Source organism: Pogonomyrmex barbatus, unplaced genomic scaffold (genome assembly GCF_055798465.1).
Source record: "Pogonomyrmex barbatus isolate J1 unplaced genomic scaffold, ASM5579846v1 scaffold9, whole genome shotgun sequence".
Classification (NCBI taxonomy): Eukaryota; Metazoa; Arthropoda; class Insecta; order Hymenoptera; family Formicidae; genus Pogonomyrmex; species Pogonomyrmex barbatus.
Window position 1 is genome coordinate 5,452,362 of NW_028297193.1, and position 20,320 is coordinate 5,472,681.

The 20,320-nt window shown below is 36.0% G+C and overlaps 1 protein-coding gene across 4 annotated transcripts in view; it reads left to right on the top strand.

Annotated features, from left to right (window-relative positions):
* The window catches only part of Ntan1 (N-terminal amidohydrolase 1), a 53,886-nt gene extending 35,824 nt beyond the window's left edge, over positions 1-18,062 (top strand). For 3 of the 4 annotated variants that reach the window (XM_089084992.1, XM_089084993.1, XM_089084994.1), the window contains exons 3-8: positions 8,920-9,110; positions 10,941-11,006; positions 13,635-13,817; positions 13,999-14,207; positions 14,440-14,601; positions 14,737-18,062. In XM_089084992.1, coding sequence (XP_088941118.1) covers positions 8,921-9,110; positions 10,941-11,006; positions 13,635-13,817; positions 13,999-14,207; positions 14,440-14,601; positions 14,737-14,862 — 936 coding nt within the window. In that variant the 5' untranslated portion in view covers position 8,920 and the 3' untranslated portion in view covers positions 14,863-18,062. Of the gene's footprint in view, positions 1-3,825; positions 4,672-8,919; positions 9,111-10,940; positions 11,007-13,634; positions 13,818-13,998; positions 14,208-14,439; positions 14,602-14,736 lie in introns of those variants that run through there. The other variant, XM_011641677.3, reaches the window with a different exon arrangement.
* The last annotated feature ends 2,258 nt before the right edge of the window (positions 18,063-20,320 follow it).

Sequence of the window (20,320 nt, forward strand, 5' to 3'; positions counted from 1 at the left end):
CTTTCCGCTCGCTAAACTAATATATTTGATACCAGAAAATTAAAAAAAATGGGAAGATTCTTGAAGAAGAGATTTATTAAAGTTTTGCTTTTTAATTTTGTTATACATAGCGAAAAGAAACTATGCTTCTGTGAAAAAAATCAAATCAAATTTAACAATATAACTTGAAATGCATATATGCATATGCATTTGGTATTTTGGTATTTTTGAGTTATATTGTTGAATTTTATTTGCTATTTTCACAGAAATATGTTTTCTTTTCGCTATGTGTAACGAAATTAAGAAACAAAGATTTAATAAATTTTTTCTTTAGGAATCCTCCAATTTTTGAATTTTTGTTTTATATATATATATATATATATAATATTTATACATGTAATATATTGTTTATATATTATATATATAAATTTACACACACACACACACACACACATTTGGTCTCTTGTCTTCCCCATTTAAAGAAATACAAACTAGAAAGAATTTAAAAAAAAAAAAAACTGGAGAGAACAAATGTCTCGTCATATAAAAAAATTGCGATATAACCGGAGGATACAACGTGACGTCACATGAAGTGGCCACATGTATAAAAAAAACGGATGTCTGAAGGAGGAACAATATACGAGGGGAACGACTGCGACGACGAGGACGACGCAGAAAAAATCTACCGGCGTGGCCGGCAATCTGATACAATGGATTTTGAAGAGTGTAATTTTCGTCGGCACACAACAATGGCCAATGCCTACCTATCTACCGCGCCGTATAATCTCATCGTCCGCGCGCGCGGTTCTAATTTTCCGCGCGTCATGGGAATTCTCGCTGTCGCGGCTCGGCAAAGTGCTCGAGGTCTCTCTCGTCCCCGTCGCGATCGAAAGACCACAAATTCTCGCAATTTCAGAAAATTTCAGCAAGCTGCGAAACCTCGTTCCTAATCGCCATTCCAATTCAGTTCTGCACATAAAACAGCGCGATTACAACGAGATTATTCGTATGTTGTAAGAAACATTCACGATAATGAATAATTGTGATTTCACACGTCATAAGATGACGCGCGAATCGCAATTACTTGATTGTTATAGAATGCTTGAAGTAGAAGATAATAAATTTAATATTTAATAGACTTTTTGCCCGAGATATCTCGACGTTGACCGAGAGCAAATAACTTTTTTGTAATATTTTTTGCACTTTTCCTAATAAAATTATTATATAACATAACTATAATTCCGCGTGCATTAATTTATAACTTTAATTAACGATATTATGTCGTTAAGACATATTAATCTGACTCAACTATAAAATTGTTTAACGTTATTCAGTTTTTGCATACTTTTTATTAGTATTCGCAAATACTGAAGTGCGATAAATTAAAACAAAGACACACAATTTCTTCTTCGGAGCTAAAAATAAATCGGCACGAACAGAATCGAGCAGATTTGCTTGCCGCTCGCGTTTCGAATCGACCCGAGCGTCGTCCCGTACAATCCGAGCCTCGCTCCGAACGCGATAAATTCAGTTCGCGCGTTTTACACGGAAAAGTACGGCCGGCATTAATCAGCGAGTACCAAGTGTTAAAAGCCGTCCAAGAGGGTTAATATCTCCCTCTCTCGCGGCCGAAGAAATACTGCTCGACATCGCGAGGCGAGGCGAGACAGAGAGAGAGAGAGAGAGAGAGAGAGAGAAAGAGAGAGAGAGAGAGCGCTCGCGCGCGCGTGGTCCTCTTGATCGTTGATCAAAAATCGAACCCCGCCGTAAATCGTCCGGGATCGATCCGGGGAACGAGGGGGCGTGTGAGGGTTCCGGCGAAGGAGTGTGCTCCGCTTCTCCGCCCGGTATCGCACGGCACCGCCGCGATTCGTTCCGGCGGGGGATCGCGGAAGATCCGCGCCCGAGATCCGCGTCTTAATCTGATGTAAGGGCATCTTTTTTTTTTTCTCTCTCTCCTGAAACCCGCCGGTCCGCCTGTCTCGATCCATCCGTAAGATCTCGTCGATAACGCCTTTCCTACGCGCCTAATCCCGCTGTGTCCAGATGGTATCGCGACGGTCCACGAAGTCGCCCCCCCCCCCCTCCACCTTTCTCGCCCACGGCTCCCTCGAGGGTGGCTGTTGATGCCCTCGGGGTAAAGATCTCTGATCCTTCGATCAGTCGCCATTATACTCGGAAGATTGTCGTTCACGCTGTCACGACACTCGTTTGTACGACGACTCCTCACGTGACAGCCGGTCTTCCGAAGGGTGAATCTTTTTAACCCCTCGGTGATGAGAGCGTTTATTTGAGAAGCACGCCTCCCCTAGCGGGATAAATTTATCTTAATAATCTTAGTATTCTTATGTTTATTGCACCGCTTAAATTCTTCTTGTGGATTCACGTGGCTATTTTTCAGTCTCTCATTGATGTTAAAAGGTGTGTCGCGTATTCCGAGGTGATTTTATCGTGCGGCTCGAATCGAACAAACACGGGATAAGTTTAAAAGGGGAAGAAAATTAACATAAGCTTAGGTAGACTAATGACTTGAACAGTGCGATGCCACCATTCAGATAACTAAGAAGGAGAACGTGACTTTGTATATATTTGAATCGATTATTCTGGAGAGAGCATAAGTCAACGCTTTAAAGGTGAACTAATATAAAAAAAGAAATTTCATTAAAGTTTTAAAGTTCAATAAAATTGGATGCGTAAATTGAATTACAATCGAATTATTAGTACATCATCTTTACTTACTTTTATAATTGTATTAGGTTTGTACAATTTTATCAATGCAAAAGTAAAATTACAACAATTTGCAGCAATAATCATCGAATTAAATTCACCTTTCGCATTATTCCAAGAATCTAAGAAGATTAGAGTTAGCTAATTGAAGTTAACTTTTTTTTAAAACTTTTTTAGACCTCGTCTTTACGATACCGATATAAAAAGGAGGATAAGAACAAATAATGAGCTAAGATTAAACGATGCCTGTGAAATTGATCCTAAATGTTCAATCAGAGGATAATTTTCTTCTTCTCTTCAGATCGCAAGTTTCACTCGAGAATTTTATTCTATCTGAGAAGTTAATATTTATATGCATTTTTACTTTTATTCTATGCATGATCTACAATCCAGATTAAATGCAGCTGCGTATTTGAGATGTTCAGGCTACCTTCTGCTTTTCATTTTAAAAAAGTATGTAAGTTTGACCTCTGTCCATGTATCTACATACATTCAGATGCTATCATATGTCGCTCGCTTTTCAACTGAATCGGTGTCGCTTTTTCATGGGAAAAAAAAATTCCCAATACACTGTTATTCATAATTATATACTTGAAAAGCTTCCAATGCACATCCGTTCATTCAGCATTGTGAGACAATTGGGATTCCACTTTACTATTGAACTTCTTACTTCAAGGCTTAAATCAGCAATTTAAATTTGCAAAAACCAATCTGATTTGTCAATTTGTGCTTGAACGTCTTGTAACATATTTTTATTTTTTTTTTATATATTATATAGCTATGCATATTTTTTTAATTGTCATAGTTATGCTTTAATTTTTCGAGTATCTTTTTTTTGCTTGTCTTCATAAATATACAAATCGATGTTATTACAAATGTAACATCGCGTAACATTTTTATTCAAGACCGACGGATAAATCGTCCTCTTCGTGAATTTGATTTGCGATAATCTGAACTGTTCGGTGCTATCCCGTAAACGATCGCTCCCACGAAATAGCCAGCGCCAGTCGGCCGGCCGCCGGTGCAAGCACAAAAAAGTAAAAAAAAAAACCGGGGGAGGGGAAAGGTAAAAAAAGTAAAACCGAGGCGATTTCGATTCCTAAGCCCTGCCGACAGAGCCAAACATGTTATTTTCTCGTTCGCGGTGCCCCGATATCCGATCGACCAGTCGGCCCCGATTGGTCCCTCTTGGATTTTAACCCGTCCCACCGCATCTACGAAGCCGTCCAATCGCCGCGTCAGCTGATAAGAGAGGCCATAATTAACGCGATTTGTTAATGAGCGCCGGGACAGTCGGCGACGATTGAATGAAAACTGCGCGGACAAATTTAGTCGCGGCTCGGCTAGATCCTGAATCGGCGGCTGCTCGCGGGATTATCCTGTTCGTTCGGCTACATAAACCGGAAGTGATCGCGTGTTCGGAATATATCCGGCAGAAATTTTGAAATTTCGGGACTTGCCCTTGTCACGAAGCGTCGCGACCGATTTACGGACAGTGTAAATCGCATTGAGACACTGCGATCGAATAACTTTGATTTTTAATCTTAATATTTAATCTTAATATTATCGAGAGAGTAGCGTGGCCTGAAATTACGACGACAAATCAATCTGTCAAGATGTTTTTCGAAAATGACAATGTTCAAGCAACGCGCAACACAGAATATTAGTGAATGAATTTAAGAAATCGCGTGACGGATATTTAATAACATATTCTAAATCAGGAGAAAAATATATACTAGCTGACAATAATGCGACAAAAAGCTTGATTTTTTTCTGTGCTAGAATTTTCGTAACGAAACGATTCAATAGTTTAATATAAGAATTAAAAATTTGAATTACGAGACGCACAAATTCCTGCGTAAAACATACATCAAGTGCTCTACATGCTATTTCATCGCGTTTAAGTGCAATTATTATTTACGGATAAATTTTATTAGAAAAAAAAAAACAACTGTAAAGAGTAAGGTAAGTTGCTAGTAAGCAATATATAAAATGCGAATGACATATCTAAACTTGAAATTGAAATTGCAAAGATAATTTAAATGAATTTCTATGTTTAATCTTGATCGTGCAATCCAGAAATGTCAAGCATTGTTTGCTGTAAGCTCAATATAAATCGCCACGTTTTGACGCAATTTCTGCGATAATCATGTGATAATAGTACGTGTAAACAACGCGTGTCGCAATGCATATGTTATTGATGTGATATCGCAAGAAATTGATATAATAATGTCGCGACTAAACTCGCGCGTGATTTTTCCCTGAATAATATAGACGACATCAAATAGCTGTATCGAAAGTGCGGATGTCGCGCGATAATATCGGTTTCACGAGAATTGCACGTCAGCATCACCACGGCTTCCACGTGATTATTCGCGATGGAAATCGCGAGCGGCAGCTACTCGTTCATCTCATTATTAGATGAACAGCTGCACGTGATAGAAACTAATTACACGTAAGCCGTTTTCTCTGCCACGTGCAACGATTACGAGAGTTTTGCAATATAACATGTACATTTTACGTTCATTTAGTATTATGCAAAAGAGAATGTGCTACTTTTTCAATAATTCATTCAACATTTCGCGAAAAATGCTAGAAAGGTGATAATCATCGCGTAATCGGAAAGTTTCGAGTGAGAGGCCAACATCGCTCTAGAGGTCGTGAGGATTCGAGAATATATACATATTATGTGTGTGTGTGTGTGTGTGTGTGTGTGTGTGTGTGTGTGTGTGTGTGTATTTTAGTATGCTTTTCGATGGTATTTTCTCCATTAATATTCCAAATAAGAAGAGAGACGTCACGGCGAGGTCCGATCACGAATCAGTTGTGAAAATTCGCAATTATTATTTTTCCGAAAAATATCACCTCAGCCAGGAATCGAACCTGGATCTCCCGCTTACCGGGCAGGCATATTATCCTTTCGATTACAGAGGCATGATATTTATCGCAATAATCGCGTTTAGAACAACACAATTAAATGTCATACACATATATACATATATGCATTTATGATTCTCGAATCCTCACGACCGGTACTCCAAAGCGATATTGGCCTCTCACTGATTTGCGAGGGGCATATCATTCTAAAATAAGATTTTTGCTAACATTTCGAGAGAGAGAAACTATTGTCAAATTACTTCTTTTATTTCCTATTTTTGAAAATTTTACATTTTTCCTTTAGGCAGTTTACACAGCAGAAGATTTATTTCAAGAGATTTTATTTTAGATAGATTCTACAATTTGTTTACGCCACGCGAAGAGAATTTTTCATGGAAATGTCTGTATCCAAAAATGAAAAGACAGATAAACTCAGATTTGATGGTGATGAGAGGAGTCGGTGGGGGGGGCTTTGCGTAAATCTCTGAAAAATTCTAATTACTTTGCTACTCGGCATGGAACTCGGACGGAAGGGCCGTTTTCACGCGGCGCACATTTTTCGCTCGTGGAACGAAGTGTAAACGCAAAATTGTTCCTTCGCGAGCGAGCAAAACGAAGAGAATGCGATATGCATCGCATGTCGCGCGCCGTATAATTAAGCCGCGATATTTCCACCGAATACAAAACATGCAATTATCTCATCTGGATTACAGTACCGCGCTCCCTGATACCGAAACCTACGTACATTGTATGGCGGCTCGCGAGTAAGATACCGCCCGGCTGGTCGCTGCAATTTTCTGTTCCTTAGTTTCTAGAAGACGGAGCGAAGGGGATATGCACGAGATATAATTACGGATGCAGCCATTGAAGTTGAGTTAACCGCTAGCGCCGTGAATGCAAAATACGTGCGTAGTTGAGGACTTATTTCAAGCACGCAAGTACGAAACTCCGTGTCCGAGACGCGTCTCTTAATTAACGCTCCGCAGAGAGAACGAAGAAATTCCATTTTATAGATTCAAAGAAATTTATCTTTTGAAATGATGCGAGCAAACCATGTTTCTCGCATGTTTATTGATTCAACAAAATCCGATCGTTTTTCAAATAATAAATAGCCGTATTTTAAAGTATGTTGTTTAATAAATTGTTTGAAAAAAATAACGCTCTTTATTATAACGCTTCAATATTAAAAAAAAAATCTCTTTCTTTCATTGAAACAATATTTAATCTAGTCAAAGCGTTATGATGAAACAAAGTATTATTTAGTATTTCAGAGATAAATTTTCTTTCCTTTAAATAATAGTGTTCTTTCTAGTCTAGCCAACATGGTATACTCTAACGAAACAAGAAAATTCTTAATTCAACAAAATGATTATAAAATTATATGGTTATTAAATTAAATAAATTCAACTCAAGCAAATAGAATCGCGAGAGATCTAAAAGAAGTTTTTTCTCAGTGATTCTTTATTCACATTATATCCCATCGCAGCAACCTGAAAAATCAATTGCAACTGCAGCCGCAAATGTTGATAAATAAATATAATCGCAGCGTGTCGTAATTAAATGTTCTTTCTCTATTACAATCAGGTTTTCTACATAATTAATAGTCGTGGAAAAAAAAAAAAGAAAATTAAAAGTTGTTGAGAAAGAATACGAGAGGCGCAGCTGTGTCGTCGCGTGTTTCTGCGTTCGTAGAAGCAGCTGCCAGGCACAACGCACAGGGGATCTATTTTAATCCTTGCCGCAAGAATCACGTCGCACACGAGGACGAGCTGCGACGAGTTTTTGCGAAAACCTCATATTTCTCGCGGTGCTCCTTTCATTCCGCGAGCGCCGTCGACACAACTGGCGATCACTCTGCATTTAAACGCATAGCGCGCGCACACACCTCCCAGAACTCGTCCCATTTTTTTTTTCCTATTTAAATAATAAAAGAGAACTCGTTTTCTTGTCGCGTCATTCTTTCAGACTCTCTTGCCAATCGAGAATGTAAGGAGGATCATTGATGCTTTGTTAATCAGCAAGGCATCGATTTTCCGATTAATAACACAACTTAGCGGTCTATCATAAGATGGAGGGGGAGGTGTATAATTTAAGTTTCTAGAAAAAAAAAACTTGTTATCCAATGATTTATGTCGCGCTCAGTAATCGAATAGTTATTTCATTAAAGATTTTTTTTGTACTTTTTAGACATAACGTTAAGATTACAATAAATAATATCAGTGTTACAACATTGAAAGTTATTTGCGGATAGATAATAAGGCTCATTTGATAATTTAGCAAATTTATTTATTTTCTCAACATAAATTAATTTTGATCTTGGTTTAATTTATTCCAAAAAAAAAAAAAAAACTAGAAAAAGTTAAGAGTAAGTTAAATCGAGATTAAAGCTAATCTACAATGATGAAAATAAGCGTAACACCATCAGATGAGATATGCGTAATGCCGACGATACGCGATTTCGGGTCTATATTCTAATCGATTTCGTCGTACAATGCAACTCTCGATCGTGCGTGCGAGATACATCTGAAGACTTCATCGTTAAGATCGAAAAACAGCGAATTCTCTTTCGCACGAACGAATTCACATCCGATAAGTCAACTGCGCATGACTGCGTCGAACATCCGCCTGTTGCGTCGCGCGCAACTTCCCTTTACGGTTGCCGTAAATTAATTTTCACGCCAAGCCGGTCACATCACGAATGAAAGTGGTGCACGTCCGAATAATCGCGATTCCGATCGGAAACGTTTATCTTAATTTTTTAAGAGAAGCGAACGCAATTTACCAAAAAAAAAATATATTGCAAATTCGCATGCAGTCGTCGATAATCGCAGCATTGTAAAGACTCGAGCTGCGCTCAATGAACGTTGCGTCAATGGACGTTTTTCTTACGACGAGATAAAAAAAGAAAACGTGAACGAGAAAATGCGTAAGCCAATTGCAAAAGAGATCAATTCAAACACGCTTTTCAAACGCGCCTTTTTCCGCCTGCCTGCCGGATACGTTTTTTTTTCTTTTTTTTTTTTTTTTTTTTTAATAGACCTCCTGGACGAATTTGCACTTTGTTCGATATGAAAAATCTCGCGTGGCATCTCGATTTCTGAGAGCGCGTGCGTCAGTGGAGAAATAAAATGGAAAATAAACGGCGAAGAATGGCCGTCGCTGGCATAAATTATCGGTCGCTCGCGAGCGTATTATTCCGCGGAATTAATTTCATGCGTGTAGAAACACGTGTTGCACCGCCGCGCGTGCACCGCCTTTTACTCGTAACACCTCGGCGAGGAGGAAGTCTTTTTTTCAGCCCGTCGCTTAATCGCCTCTTTCGTTTCGCCTTTGCAGGATGGTGCTGGTGGTGGGCGGGGTGGTCCTGCAGGAAGAGATTCCCGTGGACAGCAGGTCCTTATACGCGACGCATCCGATATACCGCGAGAGCGCGGCTCAGCTACACTCGATACCGGCGAAACTCGTGGGCCCGGCGGGTCTTCTCTACGTTCAACAACGAGAAATGGCTGCGACTTTGCCACATGACAGTAAGTATCTCGAGCGTCTCTCTCTCTCGAGCTCAAATTCGAGAAAACGAATGCAAACGAACGTATACGACTTACTCCGAAATGAATTCAAATGGCGCCATCGGCGCACAATCAAATTCATTCGCATTTGTTCGCATTTGTTCTCTGAGAATGTATTACGCCAATTTTTATATCTATAATTATGAAAAAATTATGAAAAAAATTATTCAGATTATTCTAGATTGCGTGTAAAGATAATACAAAATTTTACGGCGATTTAGAACCCGGATTAAAATTATTTAAATATAAATAAGTAGAAGCGTGCTCTAATGGAGATATAATTAAGAAATAATGAAAAAATCTCATTTTTTTTATATAAATATTTCAAGTATTTCACATTATTTTTGTAAAGTTTCACTGCGATGCAGAGATTGATTGTTCTGGAAATAAAAATTATTTTACTTGTATCACCACTCATTTCGTTTATACTCTTAATAAAAATAAATTTTATGTTGAGATAATTACATTATTGATCAAGATGATTTTTTCTTAATTATATGTTTCTCTGTTAATTATCTTATCAAGATGTACACGTTCCCTAATGACTTGAGAATAAAAGAAATAGTAATTAATACGATATAATATTTTGAAGTTACAATATTAATTAATAGGATAGACATTTTGAAGTTATAATTTTTATATAGTTAAAGAATATAAATAAAAAATAAATTTTAGTTTTTCGCCGTTCATATATTGAGCGTGTCTATTTTTTTTTTCTTAAATTAAATTATATCTCACAATTTACTTCTTTTCAAATATTTATTATCTTTATATTTATTAGACACAAAAAAATTGATGCATTACGTGTGTGAATATAACGAGCTCCAATCTGTGAGTTCGCCAAGTGATCCAATTGATCGAGATCAGTCATCTCGTACGAAGCACAATCTTTTTGAAAAACAATGTCTTGTGGTCTATATCTATCGAGAGAATATGTTAATGATGCAATAGTCAGACGATCTCCATGTTATCTCTTAAAAGAGATATCAAACGTTACCGGCTAATTCTGCTGCAATATCACGGGATTGACGCAAGTCTATCCGTTGCGATTACACTTAATTATGAAAATAAAAATATAATCATACGAGCGATAAGTCGACAGATGCTGAGCATTACTATGCGTGTTATCGGATAACTGTAAATTACGATTCAATTTTTCGGATGTCACGCTCAAAAAATAAAGAAGGCTCATTATTGTAACCGTGACGACAACGATAAATTTTGTAATGAACCATAATCTTGTCACGTTGTTTCGTTAAATCACAAGAGGAACCTGATAATATTTCACAATGTTTTTTATCTTTTTCTTGGAATATTAAATCTTTATTAACGATTTTACCAACAAATAAGAAATTAATATTATTGTAAATCATTGAAAAGCGATCGATATTGTCGTGTGTATAATCGTATTTAAAGTGAATTACATATGTTATCCATTTTCTTGAAAAAAAAAATTACTTGTTCTAATTTTACAGTTTTTTTTTCTTTTTTTTTTTTGAGATCGTGTAATAAATACTATTTGATGAAATGAAGCAAGTTCAATCTAATTTAAGAATAATAAGAATATGAAATAAAAGGATTGCTTTTTCAACTAATGAGAAAACCTGATAGCTTTTGTGAAATAACGGTCGGTGGAAGTACGCGCGCGTTGGTGGAATAAACAAAAATTTACCTTATATAATTATGGAAAGTTCCCGCCGTATCGAGGAATAATCCTAACAATCCATGGCCTTTCGAAACCCCCTCGTATTCGCTCGTTGTTATACCGATTATTCTTTTTTCCTTTCACAGAGAACGTGAGCATCCTTGGTTCGGACGACATGACCACATGCATAATCGTTATCGTCAGGCATTCTGGTGAGTATATTTGAAAGTACAATCGTGCTTATTATAAAATAGTCGTCGGTTGCATATAAATGATCGCTCGTGGCACGACAATGAAGAAAAAAAAAAAAAAAAAAGAGGTCGGAGATGAAGCATGATTATCTGACTGATATCAGATCGTCGTTAAAAAATATTGAATATTTGAAATATATGAAATTCACGATATTCTTTTATTTCTCGATATATACGTCAGATTATTAAGCAATGTTAAAAGTGAAATTTCTTTGTAGTAAAGGGAAGAATATGTGGAAAGTTTTTTTTCTTATATTTTTATATTACACACCATATAACGAAACGAATTGGATTGAATTTTTGAGAAAGTTAATTAAATTTGGAAAAATTAATTAATATTCAAGTTTATTTAATAAACATTAGGAGATTTATTGATATATAGATTTTCATTTTTTATATCTAATCAATTTTATTGAACAAAATTATTGTTCTGTACAATTTTAGATATAAAAAAATGAGTTTTAAATTAATTTAAGATAATAAACTAATGTATATCTCCAAAATATCTAGGAAATTATAATTTGGAAGTAATATTGCGAGAAAGATATTAAAAAACTTCAGTATAAAATTTTACGAGCAGAAAAAAAATAAGCGAAGAATCGTCGAAGAAAAAAGAGACTGGATCTAATCGCAATCTGCCTGTCTCGAAAATTAGCGAGGCTAACGAGCAAAAACTTGCGAAAAATATCAATAAAGTCGAGAACTGTGACGCTCGTGATCATTTCTAGGCTCTCCGTTATACCGCTTTTTATTTCTTTTGTGCAGGCATACACTAGATTTCTCGTTCGCACGATCGTTGACTCCTTCATAATATAACGATTAACGTAACGCGCAAAATACGAAACATCACTTCTTTCAAAAAGACGAGCCACTTAATAGAACCAGTTCCGCCACTCGAGCTCGAAGGAAAAAGTGCTGATTCAGCTTACGATTCATGCTCATATCACGAAGTCATTTAAATGCCTTGCTAATCCTACGATATCAGCTTTAAAGAGCGTCGAGCAAATAAATGCGATTTATGGCTTATGAAACGACACACTATTTTCCATTTCATTGTCAATATTATTAAAGGGCAAACAAAATTATATTAACTATAATTATACATGTCATTGCATTAAAAGGACTTATTACAATTATTATAAAACATTATTTTTTGATAAATGACGAACGACGTGACCTTTTCATAGATTGTTACCTTTAATGGATGTGTACTTCTTAAATTTTTTGAATGGATGCTGCATTTTATCGCGCATGAAGGAAAACCTCTATCGCGTTGTATTATATTTCTCAATGGGACTATCGAAGTTCCCCTTAGCTTTCTCTTCGCTAACGCGAGTGCATCACGACGCAAGATTGGGTGTCTCCGATCGTCTTGAGGTTGCACGTGAATGATGGCCGCGGTAGAAAGCGACTGCGAAAGTACGTAATTAAGTAACAGTTCGCGATATAAAAAGATCTTTTATCGCAAGTTCGCCTCGTCCGTTGTCTCGCATTCGCGCCTAGATGACAATTGGCCTAGAATTAATTCTTATCAAAATTAATTATTATTATTATTATCGTTGCAATTAATTAAATAAAAATATACAAGCTAGAGATACTTTTGTTGGTATGTTAATTACATTTCCGAGAATTCGTTCGTTCTAACATTTTAAGAAACGTCTCCAATCGTTACTGTTCCACTTCAATCTTATCGCCAAGACGACGCTAAGTCGCATCTAACGAACCGTGATCGACCCTAGAAACTCTTAGAGATATATTTCACGCTGAATTTCAGTGCATCGTGAATGCTTTTAGTCGCTGTCCGTTGATACGACGACGTAATGAACGGTGAGAGAACCGAAATGTTAACTTGCGGTAATTATCAGGCTGCAGTAATTACCGGTAACGATATGAAAACATTAATTTCCCTTTTAATGGTATATTCTTTCCGGGAAAGGCGTAATGAGCAGCTACAAAAAGATAATTGCACAAAATAACAAGAATCTCCCATTTTAATATTTTTCTCTTCACTTCAGTCATTAAACTTATTCTGATCAATAAAATATAAATAGTAATAGTAATGAAAAATTAATAAAAATAATACAAAGTTCTGTTGCATTGAGACTAACTTTGGCCCGAAACTGATTAAACCGGACAGAAAACTAATTAAAAACTGATTAAAACTATCCAATTAGTCAAAAGCATCGTCCAAACTAATCAGAATCTAGTCAACTAGCTAGTAACTACAATTCCAGACTTTCTTCAGTTTCTAGTTTGTTTTCCATTTGAGTAAAAATTGTTATGTTAAAAATAATATATACATTTTTTATACTCAAACATAACTTTAATACAAACGATGCTTAGTATATGTTTTACGCATAGTTTAACTTTTTTTATAATATAATTTTTGTATAATTTATTAATATATAATTTTTGCAATTTACTTTTACTACTATACTATTACTACTATATTATAATTATAATTATTTTGGTACTATACAATTATTATAATTTAATACAATTTAATTTAATTAAATAATAATTTTGTTTGTTATGATAAATAATTAATTTGTATTTAGTACCATGAGAATTTCAAATGTTGAATTTTAGGCTCGGGCGCCACCGCATTAGCGCATCTGGACGGATCTGGAACGGAAGATGCTGCGGCCGCAATGATCCAGAGGGTAACGGAACTTGCCGGCGAATTTATCGGAGGTCGCCTAGAATTGCAACTGGTCGGCGGCTACTCCGACCCGAGAAATTACTCCGAGGAATTATTCTACAATATACTTTGTACGTGAAAAATCTACGTTCAATACAACATTGTTATTGTGGAGAAAAAAAAAAGTGCAGAATTTTACCTTTATATATAAACTTTATTTTACTTTTATATATAAATTTGGTGTATTTTTATATATAAACTGGAATCATTGTCTATCGTTTATCTTACTTATCCCGAACGATCGTCTTCCAGCCGCGTTTCACAAGCAACCGGTGGAGATCGACCTAACTCTATGCTGCGTGGGCGAGCTGAATACCACCGTGAGAGGTGGGATTCATTGGCCGTTGATCTACGGTATCGGGCTGAACATAAAGACGGGCGAGATCTTTCCCGCGACTTTCCCCGACAAAGGCCCAGATCAGGCACTGAGGAGCGCCAGACAATTGACCGGGGGTCAACAGGTGCGTGTATGCAACGCTTGCATTAGCGATATTTTATTTGTACCTGTTTTAACTGTGAGAGACTAATGGCTTTTATACGTAAAACAAAAAGGAGCTGCTCGTACGACATCGAATTGCTGCTTGATCTCAATTTGTAAATCAAGTTATTAATCGATCAAACGCGACGTCGAATTTTATTTGCGCCTTTTGTCAAGTGATTTGATACGTGTTATATCCCAATTATTTGCTACAGGTTCTGGATATATACGATTGCAATCTGGGATTACTTAGAATCGGTCCGTTTAATTACGATCCTCTGCGTGGCGTGGATCTCTGGCTGGCGCAATCCGATCAGTTCATCTTGCAGCATCTGTCTACGTCACCGGAAGTGGAGCAACCACATTTCGTGCAGCAGGTAATGTTATTTAAAATTCCGTGCGATTTATTATTGTTATTAGATCCTCGGAGAGACCATGAGAAAAAAATTAAATTAAGCGATAAATTCAATTACCTCTCGCATTATTAAACAGCGACGAAATTTCTGTTTTAGGTGCGGGCAACGCTCAAATACATCCAGGATAATCAATTTCCAGCCGTCACGGTCTTTCGTGATAATAGACCGCACTATTATGGTCGGGACGAAACTTCCGGTTTATGGCAGCCAGTGCGATACTAAAGCTTCTATAAACCGCAGATTCGGTTAGGGCTTGCCTAATGGTTGTTCGCAAAATTTTCAAGCGATATGAAGTATAATATTAAATCACGGATTGACAAAAGATATGGAGCAGGACGATTAATTAGGAATTTAAATCAATTAATCGAATTTGGTACTGCATCTTTTGAAAATCGCGATGTCTTCGAGACGTTTAAGCTCTAATGAGTCCATTTGAAAAAGATCGACTCGCATTTACGATTGGCGAGCAAATAGCGGAAGTCGGCGTGCAATAATTGCAACCTTCGTCGGGTGGCAATTATCTATGATCGACCAGAAAAGGATGTTTGGGATGATCGGGAGGAAGCCGTGGTATCGAGTATTGATTGGAAGTGGTCGTAATCAAAATGCTGGTTGATGCCTTAAGGCCTGCTCACACTGGAAGACGTCTCGCGAGTATTGAAGCCGAGATGCGGATTAATATTTGAATATGCATTACCGAATGCGATTTGTAATATTTACAAATAAAATAAAATAATGTAGTTTACTCTATTATTATTAAAGTATACATTTTATGATAATAGAATAAGCTATGGAGAAAGCAAAATAAAAATAATTTTTTGACAATTTTCTGAAAATTTTAATATGTATTAATCTGTATTTAAATGCAGATATAATGCATATTTTACGTTTTATATATATTCAACGTTTTTATAACATAATAGTTAAAACAATTTTTTTTGTCGTGCAGAAAATTGCAGAAAATTTTAGATGATTTTATTGAAATTGCTTTATATAAATTTTTACAAAGCAAGAAATTAAGATCCAATTTGATTTTCAATTAAGAAGTGAAAATAAGAATCTTTAAAAAAACATTTAATAACAATACAAGCCAGATATTGATGCTTAAATAGTCTTTTAAAGACATTAAATATCTAAATTTTTTTTACTATCTATGAATTATCATTAAAAATTCCATAAATAAAAAAATGTTATAGCCTAAATGATTGAACTAGCAATCGAACTTCGATCTTCGCTTGCCAGTAACTCTTCTTTTATGATTTAAAAACTATATTTTATACTACATTGAAAAATTGTATAAAAAAGAGAATATTATTTTATAAAACACGCACATACAAATACTTTTTTTTCTCTATTTCATATACATTTCATATACATTCTGAATATATTTAAAAAATAAAACGCATATACGTATATTAGCATGCAGCGCACGACAACTTCAGTTGTGAATAGGCCTATACATGCTGAATATATTGGCATTCTTGAAATTTATCTTTATCTAGATGCTTTTATTACTATATACAACAGTTGAATTTTAATCATTACTATAAGTTGTTGTTAGTCGTACGTGATCGTTATTCGATCATTAAATGTTCTCTCCGTATTAATTTTCTTCTCTAGCCTAGAGCGAGAAAGTAATATCGCGCATTTAGCACTAAATACAACTCATTTTCATCTTTACATTACGTGCAATCATATATTAGATAACTAACTCAATCGTAAAGAATTACATTTGGTGCTAAACGCGCGACCAAAGCACGGTTCTATACACACGAGCGTAAGATTACACGAGGAACACTTGTCCTTCTTCTTTTTCCTTTCTGTTTTGTTTTTTTTTTTTCAGCTGGATTGCGAAAGTTCGAGCAACGAATAATTCCGTACTTGCCATAATGAAAGAAAAAAAGTTAGATGAGAGATAGAGGCGAAGTAGGAAAGATGATGTATATAATATTTTCAGGGTTGTGCCCGAGTCTTTCGGGTGAGGGAAAGTTCCTTTGCCTCGATGCAGTTAGTTCCGCGAGGAAATGCGAAACTAACTGAATCCCTCCGAAAATCCATGCGAAAATTAATTGATTGTGTATAAGCCATTTGATGTCTCGCGAGAATCGTGTGTACTTCATCTTTACGTACAATCATATTAGATAACTAACTCGAGCGTAAAGAATTATATTTGGTGTACTAAACGTACGTATCAAAGTACATATCGAAAAAAAGATGTCTCTTTTAATTCTTTGGAACGCTCGCGGGATATTTGGGCGATCGCGTTTAATTATGATTTATAATGTAGGATAGATATTCAAGGAATAACATTTCTCGTTGCATCTTCAAATGATTTAAACGCGCGAGATCGATGCGAGCAGAAATTTGTCGAGATTATATAATACACAAATGCATACATAGGATGCTACAATTTGGTCACGTCGGCGGTTTGAAACATCCGATATAGATTTTGCTGTTCGTTGTTAGAAAGTATGAGCGTGCGATCGCGATCGAAGAATCAAAATAACGAGGCCTTCCTTCCCTTACCTGTGGATTCATCGATTAAGAAAGGTAAATCACCCTCCGGATAGCGTTCGAGAGCATAACTCTAAAGTAGCCAGGATTATCAGTCAAAGGATTATCTCATATCTCAAAGCTTGAATACAATTTTCACGAAAGAATTCAGAAATTCAATACTTTAACAATTATCATTAAATATTCTTATCCCTTTTGGGGTGAATATACGATGAGAATGTATGTGTTCTTTTAAGGTACTCCAAGCGAGGAGAAAAATTTAAAGTTATGGCCTCGAAGCCTCGGAGTAGTAATGGAAGGGTGCGTTCACGATTTTCCATTGTTCTAGTGATACGTAAGCTGATTGAGGTTGATATTAATAATAATGAATGATAATGATCGTAATGATACTACTGAGGATTGAGATGATGTCCTAGAAATCGAAGAGATATATTTTTACTATATTACGTAAAAAAAAAAAAAAAAAAAGAAAAAAAGAAAAAAAGAGCGAATGCACTCGCGCGTGACGATGAAGCTCTCAGGATCGAACTTGCGACCTACTTTTCCTTCCCTTCGATCTACGCGAATAGAGAAAGTGTAGCGGGTGATTTACCGCTTACTTTGTTGCTTCTGCCAGGAAAATATACGGCTTTTCTTGCTTGCGTCATGAAAACTTCCCGGTGCAGCAATACAAGTTACATATATATTTTTTTCTCTCATTGTTTTTAAGTCCTTCGTATTATCTTCGCTTTTCCCGCCCCAAACCTTCTCCCCCCTCCCTCCCCCCCTTTCCTCCCGTTCCTTCCGCGATAGCCGTTCGGTTTCGATCTTTATCGCGTTCTTTTTCGCGTTGTGCAAACGCAATCTTACTACATAATATTATTTGGTGATATATTTATACGCAAATAAACGATGATAGACTAAAGCAACACCGTGTACATTATTTTGCAATATCGCATAAGGTTGGATGCTTGAGATGACAGCCGCAACCGATCTCTCGTGATTTCCATGATAAATGATTCTTCGCGGCCAATCTAATCGCGATATGCTCGCGAATAGCACGCGATTCTATAGGATCAACTCGTTGAAACCACCGGACGTAGACACTGGTAACAACATCGTTAACAAAGTTGCAGATTGTTGCAGCGTGTAACGGTGAGCCATTACGTAAGTAAACCACGAGAAGAAAGGAGCATTCGTGCATTACTACGGCTCTGATTATTAAATATCGATTAATTGGCTGAAGAAAGCCACGTAACGATCATTTAAATGTAGAAAAAAATGGAAAAAAGAAAAAAAAAATAGAAATCACGGAAGCTATAATAATAAAGTTATTCATATCTCAATTTTGTAATTATGAGGATATAATATGTAATTTCCTTGTAATTATGGTTAATATTGTAAATAATTTGCAAATAATGAAGATAAGAAAATTAATTAAATAAATAAAATGTTATAGATGCATTGTTTTCAATTGAAGGAACCACTTGAGATTTGCGACTTTTAATTATAATATTTAATTCGCGGATTCTTGTATAAGTTTAAAATTCGTGTATTTGTGATAGAAATTTTCTATATATTGCGCAACTTTCAAGAACACTGCATGTATAATTTTGTTGAACAGCTTGTTGCATGCACGTGGGCATGCTTATATCTTGGCAGATGTATGAAAAGCTTCTCGATTTCTTCAGCAGGAGGAAACTTGCATTCAGAAAGTTCGCTTTGAACGACTTTAACTCGTTTCCCAACATGCCTCGCTTCAGCACAGAATCCGAAATCTGCAACGAGAAGTTGATAATTGCGTTGAAAGATGATCATCCGGAAATAATATTCTCGTGCCTGGAATTCTGGGAAGTAATTCCGAGCTTTTGCATAATGCATCGACTGAGTCGCATGAGAAGAGTCTTTGTCAGTATCTTCAAATACTATTTACAAAACTATTTACACGATTACACGCCACGACAAATTACGTTAATATGAAGCGAGATTGAACGCGTAAAATAATAATGTATTTTTACGAACGAAAAAGATATCGAAATCCGCCGAAATATAAATATCAAAGCTACAATTAATATATAAATATAAATAAATATATTCTCATCAGGAAATCTAATATCATTAAATTATCATTGATAATGCACACCGAAGTAAAGAGTGCGGCATTAAAATGTCGCTTGTTTTACACCGCAGAAAATCAAGAAAATTTCATTTTTCAAAAAAAATTTATTTTAGCATAGCTAAAATTATCTTTGGACATCACATGTAAAAACATTTCTTCCACTTCTTTCAACAGCTGTCAAATCGTGTGTTTTCTGTCCGAATAGGCTTCATTTCACGTGCCCTTTATAGCTATTTATTGACTATCGGGAAGAGAAAGGATAGCAGCCACCCATTTTTGCAAGTGTCTTAAAGCCAGGTATTATTTTAATCAAATATCTCTTTATTTGCAAAATTAGTGCAATAAACTTTACTGTGTCACTTCTCGCCTATGACGTTACGATTCCAATATGGTACTCAATAGGATTGCCATCCATCCTCTTTTCCCCCGAACACTGTCCTCTTTTTTAAGATATCCCGGGGGATTTTTTGAAAACGTCCGAGGTTTCAAAAAAGCTTCTAAATATTTTGTTTTGATTCCTCTCGCATTACTTTGTATTGTAGCACAAATAGCACAGGTATCACAAAGAGTTAAAATTTTTGTTTAATTTTAATACCCAATAAAACTTAAACTGTACCTATAATAAAACTTATTTTTAATCAAAATAGTCTGTATTTATTTATTTTTTAATTCAAATTTCTCTCTGCTCTAAATGAACTAATGAACAATTAGATGTAAAATAATGATTCATTTACTGGTCTCTAATCAATTTTATTAATTTGAGCGCATTTTTTTTATATACGTCCGGAGTTGCAGCCGAAATGTTTTTAACTTGTAAGTCCTAGCCCTTTTGAAAATTTAATATGGCAACCCTATTACTCAGGAGTATATCTCTTAATTATCGAACATTCTGTATCTTTCGAATTTGAAGAGAAAGGGAGAAAAAAGGAATCACCAGGAAAGAAAGTGAAAAGAGAAGTAGGAAAAAGAGTTGTATAGAGAGCCCGCGGGCGTCAAGTAGTAACGAACGATGCCGCGCAGACTCCTCGCAAGTGACTCGGTCAGACTCGCAGTAGTTCGCGTCAAGCA